Source organism: Vulpes lagopus, chromosome 7 (assembly GCF_018345385.1).
Source record: "Vulpes lagopus strain Blue_001 chromosome 7, ASM1834538v1, whole genome shotgun sequence".
Lineage (NCBI taxonomy): Eukaryota > Metazoa > Chordata > Mammalia > Carnivora > Canidae > Vulpes > Vulpes lagopus.
The window spans coordinates 95,907,227-95,924,823 of record NC_054830.1 but is presented as its reverse complement, the minus strand read 5'-3'; the positions used below and the strand labels follow the sequence as shown (position 1 = coordinate 95,924,823).

General features: G+C 38.1%; 1 protein-coding gene across 13 annotated transcripts in view; it reads right to left on the bottom strand.

Moving 5' to 3' along the window:
* BNC2 (basonuclin 2) overlaps positions 1–17,597 on the bottom strand; it is a 443,558-nt gene that overhangs the window by 260,501 nt on the left and 165,460 nt on the right. Inside the window, exon 1 of one of the 13 annotated variants that reach the window (XM_041761496.1) lies at positions 11,198–11,895. The exons of the other annotated variants lie outside the window; for them this stretch is intronic. Coding sequence (XP_041617430.1) covers positions 11,198–11,200 — 3 coding nt within the window. The 5' untranslated portion in view covers positions 11,201–11,895. Of the gene's footprint in view, positions 1–11,197; positions 11,896–17,597 lie in introns of those variants that run through there. 13 annotated transcript variants of the gene reach the window in all.

Below are 17,597 nucleotides of genomic sequence, written 5' to 3'. Positions count from 1 at the left end.
TTGTCTAAGCTCTGAGAGACTGATCATTATAGTCTTCACTGGTGGAAGGAATGAGGTGGCACATTTCACACTGCTATTCCTGCCCCAACCAAGCCCTTCACAATGAAAACATAGGTAATTTTTCGAGTTTTCTTTCATGCTAGTGGTTTGACCTATGAATTAAAAATAAGAAGCTTTGGGCACCTGGGTGGTTCAGTGCTTGAGCATCATCTGCCTTCGCCTTAGGGCATGATCCTGGGGTCCTGGGATCAAATTCCGCATCAGGCTCCCCACAGAGAACCTGCTTCTTCTTCTGCCTATGTCTCTGCCTCTCTCTCTCTCTCTCATGAATGAATAAATAAAAATCTTTTAAAAAAATAAGGAGCTTCCAAGGAAGATAGGTCAATAAAAGGTGAAGAATCTCTACCCTTTGGGGACTAAAAAACAAAAACAAAAAACCCCCAAAAAGCTGAACATGTTAAACAGCAAACTGATAGACAAAACCAACATTCTAGGTCAGTGGTTCAAAGTGTACTCCTCAGCCAAGGCACATTATTAACATTACCTAGGAACTCATCTGAAGTGCGCTTGGCACTAAAGACCTGGGACCCAATGTGACAAAACCTAGGGGTAGAGCTCATCCATTTGTTTATGCAAGCCTGTCAGGTAATGCTGAACAGCATTAAGGTTTGAGAATCACTAGCATAAATAAATGAGAAAATCAAAAAAGAACTGGGAAGGCAAAAGCTCTCTAGATGGTATCTTAGCTTTAGAAAATATAGGCCTCTTACCAAAGAGGGTGGGTGGGCAATGGTAAAGGAAAAAAAGCAGCACACACCAGGGCATAAATTGCAAGATGTCCCAAAATCTTACTCTGAAGAAGAGATGGAATGCCAGAGAAGGAGTCTCTTAAGAGGGAAAGCCAAAATAAGCAAGCCACTTGAGCAGTGGTCTGTCCAACGCCACAGATGCTGCAAACATCAGAAGAAAATGATTTGAGGATAGACATTAATTTCAGCATTTAAACTAAAAGTACTTTAAAATGATCCTGGTAACCTCGAACTCAGCCACTGGGTTTGTTCCATTCAGCCTGCCTTTCCACAGCGATCAAGAGTGAGGATAAATGTAACTATCTCTAATGAGGGGAAAGAGTCTATTTCAAGTAATGATCACCAAGCCACTGAATTTTCTTTCTTTTTTTTTTTTTCTTTTTGAGGAGGTGGCATTTTTTTTAGAAAGGAGTTCACTTTTGAGAAAATGGGTGCATTTTACTCGATCTTACTTCATCAGAGGCACAAAATGGGACACAACAAAAGGGTTTCTTTTCTTCCCAAATTTAACAATACCAAAAGACAAAAATGTATGTGAGAAAGTGGAAAAGGGAATCTGAGGGATGACATAAGATAGAAGAATGTGTTATGTGCCAGAGAGCAAGAAAACAAATATTACTCCCAAGAAACTCAATGTCTCAAGTTACCCAGTTCTGGCCCTTACAAAAATGCCTGATCCTGGGAAATAATAAAGTCAAACAAAGAGTTGCCCTGATTGCAGTGACTATGCCAGAAGTAATATCTCTGCTGGAAAAGATTAATATGGCCTCAGGTACCTTGCATCGATGAGCAAATGTATTGGTTTCCATCCCTATCAAGGAAAGGGAATGGAAGCATGTGAATGACACAGATGTTTACAGTCTTGAGCAGGATTAAGTGTTTGGCCCTACCTTAAACCAATTATGGTTAGAAAAAAGTTTTAGTAGCCATACATAAAACCAAGAGACAAAATACAAAGAACACTTAAGCTGGATTTAATGTACAGTGGTTGTCTAGAGATAGAGATTCCTCTGGACTAGCCCTTTGCCCCAATTGACAGGACTTAAACTCACTATGAAGAGTAAGGCTAAAGGAGGCCACAAATTGTACCAACAGACCAGAGGAATTCCGACTGCTGTAAACAGGAGAGCCAGGGAGCCTTTACCATGCTGCCAAAGTCCATAATGTAGCATGCTGAAGATCAATGAATCAACGTGGTTTTCTTTGCATGCAAAGTTTGAACACAGGTAATGATAAGAAAGGAAATGGGAAGGCAGATTGAGGCTTGCTGTTCCATACGGTAAAAACTTTCCCAATTCAAACATAAGTCATACTGTGTATTGTACAATACCTCTCCAAATCTGTTAAGGATCCCAGGCAAAAAGAATGTACAACATACAAAGTTGATTTCTACAGACTGTCCACCCTCTCGCTAACCACAGCCCCTATTCCATCCCAAGGACACTAATCCTAACTGGAGGAGGTCTAGGGAAAATGAAATGCTGCAGTATTCTGTACCAGAGAGATGAAAAGTAAATATAAATGCCTCCTACCAGCAGCATCTCTTTGTTACTGTGGGTCTCAGTAAGTGATGAGAAGAGAAAGTAAAAGAGAGTTTCTTAAATTTTCCTTGGGAAATTTTACAAAGTATTTTTTCAAGCATATTTCACTCCTAAATTCTAGTGGCTTTAGAGGCTAAAGGATGCAGCTCAGTAGACAAAATAATGCTTTATAAATGATAAAACACATGATTTTCTTTTGGTTTGTTTTTGGCATTAGTAGCCTTACCTGAAGATAGAGCTACATATGTCATCAACTTACCTAATGGTAAGCAATGCTGTAAAACATCATTTGCTCTCTATAGGCTTTTCTTCTGGTGATGTGAAGCTCTTCCCAAATTTCACAGGCCACCCATATGAAAACAGTGCTCCCAAATCCCTCCCTATTCCTTACCTCTCCTGTGAATTTTAGTACTGTACTTTCGAGTTCCCACTAGAGCAAAAAAGCAAAGCAAACAGGTTCACTGAAATCTTACCTTCACTACAGCTCTCCCCGGACTTTGCTATCTTTTGCAATGTTACCACCTTAATCCCATTAACAAAGACTCAGAACCACAGATCATGATTAAAAGCCTTCTCCTTATTTCCCAAACCCAATAAATGGGTTTACTGAAAGCCTCCATTCTTCCCTTCCAAGTTCTTCAACTGCCTCCTCACACACACAGATTTCCCTCCTTCCAGATCATATCTAAGAAGTACATGCTCAGACCTTTGCCATAACCCTTAAGTGATAATGCCACCTTTATCATTTCATACTCACCAACCAGTGCCATATATCACCACTCCAATTGTCAAACATTCTCCTAGATGATGTTTAGAGCTCCCCACAAATTACCAATTAAAAGTTCCTTCCAGACCCTAGTTCTCTACCTTGCCTTTCCAGCTTTATTTTTTCCTCCTTCTTCATGACAAATACAAGACAGTCTCATTAGACTATTGGATGTCTCTTGCATACTGATTTGGACTTTCCTAATTTGACACAGTTTACATGCTGCTCTTTCTAGAATACCTTCTCCTGCATTATACTTTTGAAAATCTTTGTTTTTCCCAATGTCACTTCTACAAAGTTTTCTGATACCCCGAGGCAGCAGAGGTCTCCTCCCCAGTGTTCTACCATCCTTAGGGATCTCCCTACTATACAACTTTAGGCTGTAAATACATGTTTTTCTTTCCTTAAGGAGCTTATGTCTCTTTGTATTCCCCCGTAATCCCTACTACACTGCTTTACACACACAGCAGACAGCCAACAAATACATGCAAAATAAATAATAAATAAATCTCTTAAAATTCATAGTGGCACCAGTAAGCCAATGCTACAAATATAGTGATTTTAACTGTGCCTTTATTCCATCAGACCCTCAACAAACACCCTTAAGGCAGGTAAGGGCCAATAATTTCTATTTTATAGAAATTCAAGATGCATGGAGGTTACTATTTATGCACAGAACATTCTTCTGAGTATAATTTAACCTGTAAAGGTTCAGTAACTCCTTCAACATCACCTTGTTGGTTTGTGGTGTGTTTCTATGGAAATGATACTTCTCTTGCTGGACTTTCCTTCCAGCTTACTTCAGGATACCTCTAAAACCTGACACCATCAAAGCAATCTTCCAGAGATGAGAAAACGTGCAACACTTTCTCTACAATAGAGGTGTACAAGATTTCTCTCTGCCTCACAAGTTGTCAACATATGCTGAAATCTGAAATACAGAACGAGAAAATAAATACTGGCATACTTAGCCTCTTAATTTAAAATTTACTAGACTTTGAAGTAGAAGCAAGTATGAAAAGCTCCTGTTATAAGCCCTTTAAAACATGTATTGATTGACACGTACCTGGAAAGAAAGTAATCGGCCCATTACACTGCCCTGACATAGGAACACATTTCCAAGACACTATAAAAGTGGCTTACAGACAACTGAAAATAAATTTCCATCCCCAATCAGTATCTCCTTTATTTCAAGCCAGAAATAGGCAACTACAGCCTATGGGCCAACTGCTACCCTGCGATCTACTTTTGTAAATAAATTTTAATTGAAACATAGCTATGCTATTTCTTTATATCATCTATGATTGTGGCTACAGAGACAGAGTTGCTAGTTGCTATAAAAACCACATGGCAAAAAAAAAAAAAAAAAAAAAAAAAAAACCACCACATGGCTGCCTAAAATATTTACTATCAAGACCTTTATAAAAAAGGTTTACCAACCCCTGTTTTAAAGTGTGCAAAAAGGCAGCCTAGGTGGCTCAGCGGTTTAGCGCCGCCTTCAGCCCAGGGCATGATCCTGGAGTCCCAGGATTGAGTCCTACGTCAGGCCCCTGCCTGGAGCCTGCTTCTCCCTCTGCCTGTGTCTCTGCCTCTCTCTCTCTCTCTCTCTCTCTCTCTCTCTCGTTCTCTGTGTGTGTGTGTGTCTGTGTGCGTATTCTCATGAATAAATAAAATATTAAAAAAAAATAAAGTGTGCAAAATTTTATCTCTCTCCCCAGCAACATCTCTTTCAAGAATCTTCAGAAATAAGAATATAGTGCAAACTAGAGTGTTCATGTTGAAGCTACACTCCTCTTAAAAGAACTGGCGACAACCTCAACATCCACAAACCAAGAACCTATTACATAAATTATGGTACAATGATTTACTAGGAATCCATTAAAAATTATGATGGATATCTAGATTTACAGACATAAAAAGTATCTATAAGACAGTTTAGTGAAATTTAAAAAGCAAGTCATGTATCTATAATCATTTTATGCAACTAATTCCCATCCCTACATTTGCATGTACAACCAAATGAAAAAAATGACTTACAAGATGTTAATGAAATGTTTTCTTAGTGGCAGCTTTTCATACAGTTTTTACTCTCTGTAGTTTGCTTAATCAGATCTATACAAATGGATATGTATCCTTTACACAAAAGATGTAAAAAAAATAGTTTAAAGCATTAAAACTTAAAATGAAGGTACAAAGTTTACATTCTGCATTTTATAAAGCACTAAATTTTTCAGAAAACAAAGGATATTTTTTGTTTTTGTTTGTTTGGGCAGGCTTCTGGTTTTGTTGTTGCTGTTTAAATTTTTCCTTTTGCTTTGTTTTAAAGGTAAAAAGGCTCTTTTTTTAAAAGATTTTATTTATTTATTCATGAGAGACACACACAGAAAGAGAGGCAGAGACACAGGCAGAGGGAGAAGCAGGCTCCATGCAGGGAGCCCGACGTGGGACTCGATCCCAGGTCTCCAGGATCACACCCTGGGCGGAAGGCAGGCGCCAAACCACTCAGCCACCCAGGCGTCCCGGTAAAAAGGCTCTTAAGCCTACTATTAACCAGCAACCTAGGCCTTAGCATTCCCACTATATATGGCAAAAGTCCCCTACAAAAGTGTGTGTGGGTTAGGAAGAGGAAGAGAGGTTAACAGAATAGTCCCCTGAATGGAAATGTATTAATTCAATCAGTGTCTTGCTTCAGGGTTACCATAAAAAGGTTCATAAAGTACCCAAAAGCCACATAAGATTTTAGAATTATGCTGCTCAGTGACTGATTCTCAGTGAAGAGTAAGAAGGGAAAGATTTTTCTCCATCTCCATTTTCCTCAATAAAAGTAAGCTTCTGCAAGATTTGCATATGTAGGGGCGCCTGGGTGGCTCAGTGGGTTAAGCTTCTGCCTTTGGCTCAGATCATGATCCCAGGGTCCTGGGATCCAGTCCCCTATTGGGCTTCCCTGCTCCAGTGGGGGCCTGCTTTTCCCTCTCCCTCTGCCTGCCGCTCTCCCTGCTCATGCTCTCTGTCAAATAAAATCTTAAAAAGAAAAAGAAAAAAAGATTGGCACATCTGTTTTTTAAACTGGTAATGCAAAAGCCCAACTGTATACATGATACAAATATTAAGACCCAAGTAGAACTGCTGATAAAGAGACACTAAGTCAACACTGCATAAGACTTGAAAACTAACCACAAGAACAACAGAAGGTGAAATTGCTAATAACAACCAACACAGCTCACCCTCTCTGTACCAGAATTCCCAGGCATGATTACTAAGTGAAGTAAAGGAGGTTCAGAAAGTTTAGAGAACTTTCCCAAAGTCACAGAAAGAAGAAAGAAATTGAAAAGCAGATACATCTGACTCCAAAGTCAGGACTCTTCCCACCATGCCAGCTAATGAAATAGAAATTACATTTCTATTTCTAATTAAGTACTACATATAAATTTAACAAGCTAGAAAACTTGAAGATTCTGGTTTATAAAGATACTAGAAAATGACCATGTCAATTAATTTCTTTACCAGTAAATTATTTTAAATAGTGTTTTCTACATTATTTTCTCAGAGTTAAATGTATCCATATTCTCCATTTTTACATTTACACACATATGATATGTACATATTTTTGCAGATATGCTATATCATTATATAAAGACTTTTTCCACAGTAAAATTATTTCACTACTATGGATTAAACAAAATCTGTGCCCTGAAAATTAATATTTGAAAAGCTGTACATTGACATTACTAATTTTTTTACATTGGCATTTAACCTACACTATTTTTCTTTTTGATATATTCTCTTTTAAAATTCTGCAGAGGGATGCCTGGGTAGCTCAGTGGTTGAGCGTCTGTCTACCTTTGGCTCACGGTGTGATCCCAGAGTCCTGGGATAAGTCCCGTATTGGGCTCCCTGCATGGAGCCTGCTTCTCCCTCTGCCTATGTCTCTGCCTCTCAATCTGTGTCTCTCATGAATAACTAAATAAAATCTTAAAATAAAATAAAATTATTTAGAGATTAGCTTTTCCTGTGAATTCCCCATAATTGCACCTCCAAGTTCAGGATAAACAAAACCTTTAATACCCAGACGGGGAAACTGAGGCTTTGCTATGTCTCCTTTTTTGGGAGCATCAGAGCATTAGGCTTTGTTTTTCTGATCACACAGTTCATGGATCCCTGGTGGCGGCCTTAAAGATAGGACTCAAAAAAAAAAAAAAAAAAGATAGGACTCTAGCTGTATCCCTTTCCATCTGGATCACCTCTAATTTTTGTTAGTTCTACGTATTGACCTCTTTATAAAATTTAATTTGAAAGAAAAAAATTCCTAGCAGATCCTACAACTATTGCTTTTTTTTTTTTTTTGGTAGCAGGCTTGAGTTACAGATGGATAAAGAATGAGGCAGAAGAAAAAGCAAAAACTTTGGAGTTAACTTTGTTGAATACAGATTTTAGACCTTTATTTCCTCAACTGTAATTATACCTGCCCTAAATGCTTTTCAGTAACTGAATAAGATAACATGGGTACTAAGTCTAGCACATTGCATGAGCTAAAAGATGCTGTGAAGTTATTAGCTTTTAATCCTCATTCTTTTATTCTTAGCAACAGGTGAAAATAAAGGTTAAGTCAATTATTTATTTTAGATCTGAAGATGCAGTATGTTCAAAGTAAGGTTGGCTAAGAGAAACTAGATGTTAAGCAAAATAATAATGTTAATCAAAGGTCATCTATAACAAAATTAAAGTACTACACAGGAGAATACAATTACTTTTGATAAAACATAATACAGGATTAAAAAGCCCAAAAAGAAGTTCATTTAGGGGCACACCTGAGTGGCTCAGTCAGTCAAGTCATGATCCCGAGGTTCTGGAATCATGCCCCACATTGGGTTCCCTGTTCAGCAGATCTGCATCTCCCTCTCCCTACTCATGCTCTGTCTCTTGCTCACTCTCTCTCAAATAAATAAAATCTTAAAAAAAAAAAATCTTGCTCAACAAATAGTTCCATTCCCAAGCCTTAACTACACTTAACGCATTGCGCATGACTGGAACGGAAGATAAAATATTGCACGGATACAGATGTATGTTGCTTGCTGCTATTCTGCTCAATTCCAAGAGATGTAAACACTACTAGATTTAGTGTGACCTTAATTCCATGAATACAAGTGAATATTCACAAAGCCAGGTCTTACCTCTTAAATCAAACTTCAAGTTCTACTATCAAATGCTAATAATAATGAGTATAATAAGGCAAGAAGCTTCACTCAGGCACATGATTAGAAATGAATATACGAAGGTATACAGGACTTCGGAGAATATGCCAACTTTGCCTCCAGTCTACAGTGAGCAATAACTGATACCACAGAGATAACAGCAACGTTCTGACATCGACAAACGCCAACCTGGGGAGAATTGTGCAGGGTGGCAAAAATGCAAGACTAATGGATGACACAAGAAGACTCTCAACCAAAAAAAAAAAAAAAAAAAAGGAAGGAAGGAAAAGAAACTGCCAATCCCTCATCTCTCCTTTAAGAAATTAAAATATTTTATTTAAATTTACCTCATTGTTCCCCAAAATTCAAGCCTCCCAGAGCAAGCAGAAAGAAAGGGATCTACAGTTTATTCAGTATCTACTTGGTACCAAAGCTTCACATGTGTTATCTCATTTCATCTTCCTGACAAATTCTCAAATTAATAGTTCTTTCTCGCATTTTGAAATTTAAGAAAATAATGGCTAAAATGACTTATACAAGGTCCCAAAGACTAGTAAGTTGCAACAGTGGAATCTAAACTCAGGTTCCATCTTTTAATGCCCCTCACAACCCCGAGATCTACAATTCCAAATACTAATGTTGGGTCCAAGGGGAACAGAAAAACACTGACACAAGTATTGATACTAATAAAGTTTGATTTTCAGGGGAAAAAAATCTTAAATCAACTTTAATTTTCTTATTAGGGAGACATGATATCAAAGTAATGCTACTCTTTTCCTCTTGGATTATGAAGGGAAAATTGTAATAAATCAAATTGGAAAAGGTTGAAATAACCACATCCTTTTTATAATCAAAAACTGCTTCCATGATCAGGATAACAAATATATTTTTAGATACTCTAAATGTACATGACAGATTCCCCCCTCCTCAATTTGGCACTATTAAGGAGTTTTTCTACTATTAGGATAAAGAATTAATTTCGAGGGCAGCCTGGGCGGCTCAGCGGTTTAGTGCTGCCTTCAGTCCAGGGCCTGATCCTGGAAACCCCGGGATCTAGGGTCACGTCAGGCTCCCTGCATGGAGCCTGCTTCTCCCTCTGCCTGTGTCTCTGCCTCTCTTTCTCTCTCTCTCTCTCTCTCTCTCTCTCTCTGTGTGTGTGTGTGTCTGTGTGTCTCTCATGAATAGATGAATAAAATCTTAAAAAAAAAAAGAATTTTGAAACTGGCTGTAAGTGGAAAGAAAAAATTTCAGCACAAAGTAAGTTTAATATTCTTCTGAAAACTGAGCAGCCGCCTTGGCCCAGTGGTTTAGCGCCGCCTTCAGCTCAGGCTGTGACCCTGGAGACCTGGGATCGAGTCCCATGTCAGGCTCCCTGCATGGAGCCTGCTTCTCTCTCTGCCTCTCTCTGTGTCTCATGAATAAATAAATAAAATATTAAAAAAAATATATTCTTCTGAAAACTGCACTTTAGAATCCAGAACTAAAAACAAAAATCACCAGAAGACTCCCAATATCACTTTACTACATCCAACAGAGTAATACAATGATAATAATAATTTTAATGTATTTTTAGGACATAAGGTAAAATATCTAATCAATTCATCTAAACTTTGGAGTGCCACATCCATACATAAATCCTGATTTTTGTCACAGAGTTGACTGCTTGTTGGTTTAAGACCTCCCATAAATAACGTGAACCCATCTGTTTATAAAAACAACCAACTATATGGATAACACTAATCTGGTCAAACGCAGAAGGTCTATCTTGACAAAATCATCACTTTACAGAAATATCTAAATCATGTACCCAAAACACTCTAATTGGGCACACAGACTCACCCATAGTTTACTTTTTGTACTATCTTCTCAAGTTAAATTTCTATTACATAACATTAAAAAAATAACTTATCAAGAGAAAACTACCTCAGTTTACGACTCTACAAGTTTTTCCTTGCTATCTACTTGGCAGTTATCAAAATGTACGTGCACATACAGGCACACACATACACAACTCTATATATGTGTATATATATATATATATGCATTACTAAGGAAGAGAAAATGAGACATCACAAGAACATAAAAATAGGGAAAGTATTAAGGTTGAAAGTGAAAAGAAACAGAAAGGCAATTCAAAATCAAAAATCAAACTATTATGGTATTTACCTATGGTATCTAGGTAAGCCCAAAGAAATCCGTATTTCTCCTATTCATTGGGAAAAAGGCTCATAAATATTTTATCAAGTCACAATGTAAAATCAGAAGGCTGTTCCATACACCCGCACTTTAATTTCTTATAAATTAGCTGGAGTCAGATAAATCATGAACGCAATCCTGAGTGTTATATGTCATATGCACTATTACAACCAAAATCAAATCATACACACCTCAGCTAACTATAAGCCTCAACAGTGAATGAGAAGGCTTTAGAGTTTCCCCTGGAGAGGGACTGGGGCAGAGGCAAACCTACAAAATGGATATATCTGAGACAACTGCAAAGCATGAAAATGTCCTAAAACCCTGAAGATGTTGACGTGGTTTCACAACAAAGTCCCTTTACAAGATCCACAGCCCAGATGGCTTGCATCTTTTAAACTGCCCTATTTCCAGAATTCCTGATTTTAAATCACACTGGAAACCTTTGGCTACAATTGAATTAGAATGGTTCAGTTTACCTCTTCTAAACGCCAAGGGGGGAAAAAAAACAGGCACCATACTTAAGTTTGTTTTGTTTTAAACTGGACCTTCTGCATTCCAAAATTGTATCCCTCTGACTAATATAAACCGTTATTACAGAGAAATGGTTAATAAAAATTAAAAAAAAAAAAAAAAGGAAACCAAATCATCCAGTGAAAGGAATGAGGGAGTAGTAATGGTAACATACAGTACCATGAGCTGCGGTGGCCTCCCGGTCAGTACTGCAAGGTTAACAGATCACTCTTGGCCTTCAGGCAGACAGCAAAACACAGCCTGGGGAAGGGGGTGGGGGTGGGGGACAGGGACCAAGGCCGGGGGAGGGGGCTCTCGCTCGGGTAGTTTACACAAGCAGGCAGCTCAGCTCCTTTCGGGCGCATTCCTCCTCTCTATCTCCCAACCACTTTTCGTGTGTCTTGTCATATTTTCTTCAGCTGTTAATTGTCCAGACTGCAAGACTTTAAACAGCCACAGTTTAGGAAAAAGCGAAACCCTTCTAAGTGACCATCACAGCAAATCAGCTTCATGCTGGTGGGTAAAATTTTCCAAGGGAAGTGTTCTTCTGATAGTTCCTGAGTCTCTAAGTCACCCCCACCCCCACCCGCCGCCACACACACTCCCCTAGAGGGCTAAATGCACTGTGGCAATAAAACATTCATGCGACTTGGAATTTTAACACAATGCCATTTCCCTAGTTTAACCTGAAAGGAATGCACTAGTCACAACAGACTACATCATCCTGCCATTAAACCCTGCCAAGGAACCGCTTTTTTGGCCGTGCTGGGCCAGCTTTGACGGGAAAGGAGTACACAGACCCACACACTGAGCACAGAGGGGCCACCTCTGCTTCCTCAGGCCTGTCCAGCAACACCCTGCTCTTGAACATGACCCTTGACCCTTCACATTGTGACCGGCTTGTGATGCATGTGTCACTCTGGAACTTCTGCAGAGCCACACACTGCGCAGGCCATTTGCTGCTCCCTCTCAACAGGATTTGGGAGGATGCCAAAAGTTCTTATTATTACTGCTACTACTGAAACTCGTAGGTTTAAGTGTGGGGATGCTTTTTCCCTGTGTCCCAGAGTGGTCTGTTTTTCTGTTTCCTTTGTTTGTTCAGGACTTTTTAAAAAACAAACTTTGCATTTGCATTCATAATTAGGTTATGATTACTGACAAAATGGTTTGCTTTTGGGACTACTTATCAAAGCTGCTGGTTCTTTCACATTTAAGTGACATTTAATTTAGATTTACAAAATACAAAAACAGAAATAATTCTCATTTCTCCTGAGAATCTTACAGGAAAAACTCAAAGGGGTTGAATTCTACAACATCTACACTTAACCATTCCACGTGGCTGAAGTGCTATTACAAAACAAGCAACAAATCAGATCAAAAAATTCCTAGATTTATTGATTTGTTGCTTTATTACTTATGCAGAGATTTCTGCCTTCCAAGGAACTGACAAACCAAGAAACAAAACTATATGTACAACAAATTAAAAATTTAAATCACATTCAGTTTTAAAAAGTTTTAATTAAAACTTCCACTGCTATAGTACACCTTCCAGATTTTTTCTTTTCTTTTTTTTTCACTTTTCTGATTACTCATTTTTTCCCCTTTTCTGATCATTAACTATTTTCCTATAGGGCACTTTCACTTTCAACATTGCCCTATTTTTTTTGTCTTTATTTCTCCTCTTTGCTATAGTCACAGGTAGGTCTAAAATGCAGCAAGTCTTTCCTTCCTGCCCTTAACCCTGAACTACAGCCAGGTGAGTGGTGAATTATCCCTACAAAAGGGAGAAGGTGTTCCAGCTTTAACCTCCTAGGGTGAGGCCATGTGCCCTTCTCAGTAACAAATGAAGAACAACTTATTTCATCTAAGAGAATACTCTAAAATACAAAATGATGATCTTTAAGCAAGTTAACATGCACATATAAAATAAAACCAAACTGTCTTCTTTAACGTAATTTTTGTCTCCTTAGTAGTTGGAATTAGTCTTAAGCCCTAGTTAAAAGAATTTTTTCTTTTTCTTTCCTTTAAACAGACATTATCATGCCTTGAAAAGTCATTCTAATCCCTTCACCTTAGCCAAACCATGCTAATTCTAGATAGGAGTACAGCAATTAACTTAAAAAAAAGGGAGGGGAATTATATTTAACTTGGGGGACAGAGAGTAAGAGATCAACCCAACAGAGAAGCAAAGATTAAGGTAGCCTAAGCTAAATATTTCCATTTCAACATGTAAATCAAACTCATTTTAATCTATACTAAAACACAGCAAAAAAAGACATGATTTTTTTCAAGTTACCTGACTTATTATCAATGTATATTCAAATATCAAATTTTATTGTTTTATTGGGAAACTTACTAAACATGAGGAGAGCATCAAGTCAAGGTAAGAGATTAAAATTACAAAGAATACTTGCCATTTAAATCCAGACACTTTTTTTTCTGCTTGTATCAAATTAATCAACACAGTGATCCCAAAGTATCTAGGATGAACATTCAGGAAAGAAAAGAGTGAAGGTCTGTGAACACGCAAGAGGCATGTTAAATCCTCTCAATTGTGATGCATTTCCTTTGAAGACTTCTGCAATTTTGAGATACATCACTCAAGAAAGTGATAATCTATCTTATTCTATTTCTCAAATTGTCAACCAATTTTATAATGTATTCACTGTGATGGTACAGTGATGCATCATAATGAGGAAACCATAACATGGTACAAATACCACAAATATGGGGATCCCTGGGTGGCGCAGCGGTTTGGCGCCTGCCTTTGGCCCAGGGCGCGATCCTGGAGACCCGGGATCGAATCCCACATCAGGCTCCCGGCGCATGGAGCCTGCTTCTCCCTCTGCCTGTGTCTCTGCCTCTCTCTCTTTCTCTCTGTATGACTATCATAAATAAATAAAATTTTAAAAAAAAGAATTTAAAAAAAAAAAACAAATACCACAAATATATGAAATTATATCAACAACATAGAACTTTCTAGAAAAGTCCTATCAGTAAGTTCACTGAAAAGCAAGAAGTTGTAAAAACCCAAGTTTTACAGAAATAATAACTTATTTTGGTGAGTACATTTGAGATTATCAAATCTGTGATAACCACTGGTGATTTTCATTTTCCTTTAAAAAGAAAGCCTTACCATGTGAAACGGCATTTAGAAATACAAGTGTAAAGGTTTTGTAAGCTACCTTTTAATTTCTAGAAAGCAAAATAGGTGAGATTTTTTTCACTGACTTCTATTACAAGGAACACAAGCACTCATATGATAACTTATTCTTCTTAACAAGAGTCCACTTGGAGCCAGAGGATTGGCTAAATCAACCACCACTCACACTCAGGCAGTTAACAGACGCTAACCCTAAATTAAGGTAAACCTCAGAGGCAGAGATAAGAAAGATAAGGAGATGCGCAGATCTGCAGATGGAGAAGGGAAGGAAGAAAAAGAAGATGGTGTAGGATTAAAGCAGAATGAAAGAAAAGCAAGCTACAAGCAAAAAGGCAGTGAGAGAGAAAGAGTGTAGGAAAGGGCTGGAAGGAGTGACGTGGAAACCAGCAGAGAAAAGGAGAGAAAAGAAGAGGGAGGCTGAAGGAAGAAAAGGGGTGGCTGGGGGGGGGGGGGGAGAGGCAGAATAGGAGCCCAACACCACAGTGGATCCAGCAGCTGGCCAGAGATGCTAATTCAGCGCTTTAACAAATCAATGCCACTTGAAAAGTACAATGCGAGCCCTCACTGGGTAGATGTCAGGGGACTGAGAAAATGCATTCTCAAGTATTTCACATTAAGAGGGAATAATGTGTTAATTTATAACTCTTCACCCTATACACTTGGATTATCTATCTGTGTCAGCGATTTGACTTCTTAAATTTATCAAAAACGCACGCAAAGGGAGGCAGCTTCAGCTTCACCACTGGGAAAAGAAGGTTTAGGTAAAGCCTGTCCTGGGTAGTACTGCAGTTCTATTCACTTTCCTATCTGGGCTGAAGTACAGGGGAGGGAAGGTAGGGGCGAGGCAAGAAGGAGTGAGCCTTCTTCCTTCATCTGAAGGAGAGTTCAAGGGAGGAGGAGAACTCTATGGTTCAGTTACTAATGCAACAACAAAAAATAAATAAATAAAGGCTTTCTTGGTCTGTGGTTGATTGCATTAGGTACCATCCGTCAAAAGTGACACAGAAGAGAAGGAATAACTTGAATCAGCAACCCGAGCTGCCATCATCAGAATTTACTTTACAGAAACTTACTTAAGTCTCTCAGCACACCCAGTGGAAGAGAAGCTGCTGACAATGGGACTGTAATTAAACAGTACTCTCACCATGCCACCAGAGTTCCATAGACAGAACTTATAAAAATAGGAAAGGAAGGGAAAGCTAAGCTTATTCTATTTGGTTAGGTTTGATACAGGGAGGGGAGATGTTAACTGACATTACATCCTACTCTAATGTTCCTTTCTTAAGAAAAACCTATTTTATTAGACATCAAATTCTTGGAATTGTTACCAAATTGTTCCTTAATGTAAACTTAGCTCACTTTTAATATAATGATAGCATCATTAGAGTATTTCTAACCTGGGAGAGATTCTGTTGGAATTTTGCTGCCAAAATTAAAGCATTACCAGACTTAAGTTTTTAAGGTGCAAGTTCTGTCAACACACAAAGAGAAGTGTCTGAAAATTGGAAATAAACAGAAGGGACTAACTTTCAAAAAAGTGTTTTAATTACGATCACTTCTTCAAAGATATTAAGGGGGAAAGTGGTCCTACATATAAAGAACACAAATGACTGAACTGGAACTGTTCTGAGTTTCACTTTAAGACTTTAAATTATACAAAGCAGTAAACTGTTGGGTATTTTTATTTGCAACTTGTACAACTGCACAGAAACAGACATTCTCCTTTTTGAGACATTCATATGTAAATAAATGCTGATGAATGGAAATGAGATGCTATACATGATGGGCAACATTCAACATTTAGTTTTAAAAAAGGTGAAGTTACCTCACTCACTGAAGCTTGAATATCTTCCCCTCTACAACTGGGCACAAAAGGAATGAAAGACAATGATGGACCTTCTACCAGTTTCTATTGGCTAAACATCACCAACAGAGGTACTTACAACAGAAAACAAACATTCTTTCAATCTTATGTTCTGCATCTTTTCTATGACATAGCATTACACAAAGTCACTTTTTAAAATGCATACTTGATTAGAAACTGAAATTATAAACAGAATTTTTACAGCTGCACCAAGCCAACGAATTAAAACGTCCAAAATAGTATCATTATTTAATGAATGTTTTATTTCTTTCAGAGGAGATAATTAATAAGGAATTTCCTGGGTCAAGACCATGGAGTACACTACATTCCCTTTTCAAAAAATCTTAGAGGAGACAGAATATATATCCTAGGCAGTATCCTTTCAATAGGAAAGGATCATACTGTATGCATTTCCAGGGCCTCTATGCCCTAAGAGTAGGATTTGTCCTATCCCTGGACTTTGCATGAATTACCATTGCTGTCTGTCCCATCCCAGCTATCCCTGTGTAAACTATTCTTATCATTATTGGTACCATTAATCCCATTCTCCCAGAACCCTCCCCCACCTCACTCACCTAAGGGGTTAAAAGACTTCAGTACATTTGTGACTTGTCAGTGACATATAATACCCGGGTCCTTCATGCAATCAACTTTTACTTGACATGTATTTGCTCATCACAGGACCCGCATTACTACTGGGAAAATGAAGAAAAACCTAAATTAACACTTGACATTCAATATGGTCAAGTCCTTAATTGGCTGGGCTTCCTGAGAAAGCAATTTTCTATTCCCCAAACTGTTCGCGTGTCATGTGTGGAGTGCAGCTCTTGGCCATCACTGCTGTCCCTCGCTCCCTCTAATGAGAGCAGATGAATTAGTGCTACGTGACACGATTTGAACAGGGCTTCCTCCTCTTCCCCTCCCCCCAATCTTTCTCCTATACCAGTGACAGCTGTGTGGCAAGGGAAAGAAAGAAAGAAATGCAAGAGCAAAGAATCCTGTAAAGGATGATCATTTTTTTTAAATGAACCTTAAATGTCTTGTTGAAACTCCAGAACAACAGGGTCATTTAATTGTGGAGGTGGGGAAGGGGGTTGTTACGAAGATCAGGGGAATTATCTGGCTATGGTTGATTTGGGTTGTATTAACTTCCAGCATGTTTCTTCTATTGTCGGCTAGTTGCAGTATTAGATTGCACTGGCCTAATTAAAATGGAATTTACATCCACTTAAAAACGTTTTTAAAGGTCTGGAGAATGGGTCAACTAGAAAAAAAAAATGAACAGCATGAAATGATTATTATTCTAAAATAAACATACCTCTAAAAGAAAAGTCCTTTCAACGAATGTTTAAGTCACAAAGAACCCACAACAAAACTGTCACTATACTTTGTTTTCAAATACTGTACAGCGTCTGAACTTAATGCCAACCATCATCCTATTTGAAATCATTTAGTTACCTTTGAGTGTTGAATTACTGCAACAAAATTAATTGAACACTGATTTCATTCTATTATTTTGGAGAGAGAGGGAATATATTCCACTTTAGACGTGC